We start from the raw sequence: 5,000 nt of genomic DNA, 5'->3' as shown, positions 1-5,000 counted from the left end.
GCCTCACAGAGTTTCACTGAATATTTATTACTTTTCTGTACAATATACAATAGACAATATACAAAATAAACAGGTTTAAATTCAGCAGCATTTGTGAATGAAATAACGGGAACAGTCGGGATCCGTAAAATTTAACAAACTAATTAAGAAAGCGTAATTATTTTAATACAGAGTTTATTTACGAATAAATATATTGAACGTTTTTAATATTATGATGTATTTTTAAAACCGATAATTTCATCGTCCTTACTTTTGCTATGAATAAGAGCAGGACTCATGTACAAGGACGGGGAAGCTTTTTAAATACACACACACACACACACACACACACACACACACACACACACACACACACACACACACACACACACTCGCACTGTACCCAACTCCTGCCAGGACCGAATGACGTACCACATTATACATCCCTTTGGAAAACTCCAAACCCTCACTGTCCTGGAAATCCGCGTCAATCGGGCCGCGCTCCAATCCACATGCGGGAACATCTCAACTCTCCCTGCTCTCCGAGTCTCTTTCCTCTAACGGAACCAGGATTCAGCAGAAGATTATACGCTGTCAGTTTGATATCCGGGGTTATTTGGTATTGTTTTAACCTCTGTGTGTGTGTGTGTGTGTGTGTGTGTGTGTGTGTGTGTGTGTGTGTGTGTGTGTGTGTCTGTGTGTGTGTGTGTGTGTGTGTGTGTGTGTTGAAAACTCAGGTGCACAGAGATTTTCTTGTGAAAGCAGCTCTCTCCTCATGGGAGTGTGTGCATATTTTAGCCGTGTGCTGACGCAAGAAATGACTCTTGCTCTGTTTAACTAGGGTTTTTACACACACACACACACACACACACACACACACACACACACACACACACACACACACACACACACATGAACGCATGCAAGGTAGCAGATGCAGAGAACATTTCCATATGGTGAATCAGATTTTACTGACCATACACACCTGTGTTCGAGAAATAAACAACCACACACACACACACACACACACACACACACAGCAGCCTCCTTTTCATTGCTTGTTAATGAATGACCTAATTAGAAACAGCACTAATAGTCTCTCTCTCTTTCTCTTGATGACGCAGGTGGAGGAGGAAAGCGGAAAGGGAGGAGTAAAAAATGGAGGGAGATCCTTCGCTTCCCCCACATCAGCCAGTGCATGGAGCTGAGCAAAACCATCGGTACAGTAAAACTCAGTACCCTAAAGTACCTTCCGTACAGTTACACACTTTACCTTCCGTACAGTTACACACTTTACCTTCCGTACAGTTACACACTTCATCTTCAGTACAGTTACACACTTCATCTTCAGTACTGTTACACACTTCATCTTCAGTACTGTTACACACTTCACCTTCAGTACAGTTTTGTACTTTACCTTTACACTTTGTTACTTTAAGTCTAGTATGTACTTGTTGCTACAAAAAGTGTGTGTGTGTGTGTGTGTGTGTGTGTGTGTGTGTGTGTGTGTGTGTGTGTGTGTGTGTGTGTGTGTGTTTATATATACGTGTGTTTGTGTGTTTTAGAGAGGGATTACTTGAGCCTGTGTGAGAAGCAGCCCATTGGAAGATTGCTGTTTCGCCTCTACTGTGAGACCAGACCAGAGCTGCTGAGATGCATACATCTGCTGGATGCCATGGTATAAACACACACACGCTCTCTCACACACACACACACACACACACACACACACACACACACACACACACACACACACACACACACTCTCTCACACACACACACACACACACACACACACACACACACACACACACACACACACACACACACAGGCCGATGATGACTTCATTTCCAACATTTACGGTTCATCAGAACAGACGCAACCACAGAAAGAAGCATCCCGTGGGTCCAGTTCCAAGGATTATGAGACTCTGAGTTGGTCAAACTGAAAGCTTAAGACCTTTAGCTCTGAACTGAAATTGAACTTCAGCAGGAAACTACAGTATGAATTAAAAAATTTTGCCCCAAAGGCTGATTCTCTAATAAAAGTGCTTCAGGTTTTAGCCTTCATTTCTGTCTGACTGACAAACTCTTTAAGTTCACTTCAAGTTCAGGTCGAGAGCTCTTCACCAGCTGCCTCCGTTAACCCTTTCCTGCCCCAAATTACATGCAGTACATGGAGAGATAAAAGTGGGAAAAGATGTCTTCTAAACCTGATCAATAATAATATAAAAAATTATTGAGTTTATTAAAATGTTTTGTTCAACTGGTTCCATAATTTTTAGCTGAAATTGCAAATATTTTCTCAGCACTTGTGTTTTAATTAATGATTAAATAATGATTTTATTTATTTAAATATTTGGATATAAAAAACATTAAAGCCAAAAAATCCTTTAAAAAAACCTTACAAACTTTTTTCCCAATTATAAAAATATAAATCTGAATAAATATCCCATATGAAAAAATATAAATTTGTTAATGGGTGGAATTTGCTGTGGAATTTCAGGTCCAGTCTGCCTCCACTTTTTTACATGGTATATTTATTTGAACATTAAACACAATCTTTGCTAATGCTAGCTAGCGTGTGTTTTTTGCTATGTGCAAAAATAAGCTAGTTAGCATTAATCGGTGGGGTTCTAGCAGGCGGTGTAGTATAGCTAGCTCCATGTATCAATAATAAGGTATTAAAAACTGTTAACTTAATCCCAATTTTTTACGTTTTAATTCACGTCCCAGACATCAGGGCTGTAGCTAAGTATTAGCTAGCATCGGAATGTGGACAAGATCCTCAGGAGACCTGAGGGGACCACCGTGGTCTTTGTCACCGGATATTTCTCAGACTCCCTTCCTCCTTCATGTTATCCTCCTACATTGCTATCTCAGAGGGAGTCCCAAACACACACACACACCCACACACACCCACACACACCCACACACACACGGGAAGCCATGTGGTCATGGTGAAAGAGAACATTGTCTGTTCTGTCCAAAAAAAACACACACTCATTACCCCCTCAATTCTCAGGAACCCCCTCAAACCTCCGTCTAGACGCGAAGACGAAACACACACCCAGCTAATGTGTCTGGGTCATACTGAAGATGTCAGCTAGCAGCTAGATTAATTTTATTTTGTGTATAGGGAAATAATGTTTATACTTAAACTCGAGCTAACGCTAATTCACACTTGTGTCTCAGTGTGTTTATGAGAATGTAAAAAAAAAAACCCCGTGTGATTGAACTTTTCCAGCACCAAATGTAAAAAAAATTTATTTATTTGTTAACCTCCAGACGATAAGTTAGCATGTAACGCTAAGTATAATTCCAATTCGTTCTATTTCAGTGGTGTTTTTATTTACAAAGCAATCATTTCTGAGGTAGATTTTGATGTTCAACAGACTCCTGATTTGTTTTTATTATAACATTGCTTTTAGCTTGTAAAGAACATAACATTTGCCTTAGCCGAAAATAAACATTCAATGAGCTACAAGGCTAAATGGTTCATGAAAATCCTTTGATTTTTTGTCTTTAACAAACACATCTGGTGTAAACGATCATGTATCTTGTGTCATTTTACATTGAATTTTAAATATGTAGCTTGTTTGTGCTCAGATTCTTTTCTGTAATCACAGGTTTCCTTTTTAGGGTAAGTTGGAGTAGGTTTGTTGTGATATCCTTGATGTTTGATTTTGTTTCTGTAAGATTGAGTAACAGAAACGTGTTAGCTTGCTAGCTCGGGTTTCATGTTCAGGTCGGGTTTCCCCAAACTTTTGTCACATTTTCGTTTCATAAACTGTTTTTTCAATTTAATTTTTAGTCTAATAAAGTGTTCCTCATGTTTGCATGCTAACACATGCTAACACATGCAATGCAAACACATATGCCTATATGTAGCTATTAGCATTTAGGGATTTCTTTTCTCTTTTGGGATACTCTTGAGTATATATATATATATATATATATATATATATATATATATATATATATATGCATGTAAGGCATGCATGTGCTCTGTAATTATAGTGTGTGTGTGTGTGTGTGTGTGTGTGTGTGTGTGTGTGTGTGTGTGTGTGTGTGGACACCATAAGGTATGAGCCTAGGGGGTTTCTGAGGCCCCTTCTGACGTCAGAGACTGGCAGGTTCCCAACTCAGACAATGCTGGGTGTCTTTGGTCTTTGGAGTGTGTGTGTGTGTGTGTGTGTGTGTGTGTGTGTGTGTGTGTGTGTGTGTTTGTGTGTAAGTGTGAAATATACACAGTTGTTTATTGTGTAAACTGTAGACAAGTTTTGTGAGTCCGTTTCCACAATAGAATGGACAAAATCTCTGTATGTGTGTCCAGTCAGCAGAGACAGATTAGTCTGATATTATTTCTCTCTATCTCTGTGTGTGTGTGTGTGTGTGTGTGTGTGTGTGTGTGTGTGTGTGTGTGTGTGTGTGTGTGTGTGTGTGTGTGTGTTGTGTGTGAGTGTTAATCAAATTTTAGATATTAAATTGATATTAAATAGCAATATCACCATAATTGCATGGGGACGGAGCCGCACGTACCATTAAAGGAAACAGAATGGGCGTGGCTATAAGATGAAACATGAAACATCAAAGGTACCCCAGAAACCTGAAGAAGGTGATGACAGCACCTGAGAACTATGGGGAAGGGCCTGTTGGAAGGCTGTAAAGGTTCGGCTGAGAACAGCTACACAGGGAGCTCCACGGAACGATGTGGGCGGGGCTTAAATAAATATAATTTTTTAATAGAGCCCTCTAGTGGCTCGTTCATTAACAGGCTGCTATTAGACGCTTTCTAAAGGGTCATGCGAGTAACGTTTGTGCGATAGACCAGCGGGAAACCACTCAAAGCTGATTGGTTACAAATTTAAACATGGATGTGAGATAGATTAAAGCATTTCTGGCAGTTATGGCATCAGGAATGTGTGTGTGTGTGTGTGTGTGTGTGTGTGTGTGAGATAGAAGGGCGTTCTTTCCCTTCGATTCCCCCTAACCCTTTTTTTAGTCGAGTGTATGGTTGA

The 5,000-nt window shown here is 39.9% G+C and overlaps 1 protein-coding gene across 2 annotated transcripts in view; it reads left to right on the top strand.

Moving 5' to 3' along the window:
- The window catches only part of grk5l (G protein-coupled receptor kinase 5 like), a 53,430-nt gene that overhangs the window by 32,451 nt on the left and 15,979 nt on the right, over window positions 1-5,000 (top strand). For both annotated transcript variants that reach the window (XM_083554288.1, XM_083554287.1), the window contains 2 exons: window positions 1,104-1,199; window positions 1,545-1,657. In XM_083554288.1, the coding sequence (XP_083410414.1) occupies window positions 1,104-1,199; window positions 1,545-1,657 (209 nt within the window). The remainder of the gene's footprint in view (window positions 1-1,103; window positions 1,200-1,544; window positions 1,658-5,000) is intronic.

Source organism: Silurus aristotelis (assembly GCF_946808225.1).
Source record: "Silurus aristotelis genome assembly, chromosome: 11".
Taxonomy (NCBI): Eukaryota; Metazoa; Chordata; class Actinopteri; order Siluriformes; family Siluridae; genus Silurus; species Silurus aristotelis.
The sequence above is the reverse complement of the archived record's forward strand: the minus strand, read 5'-3'. Positions and strand labels throughout refer to the sequence as shown.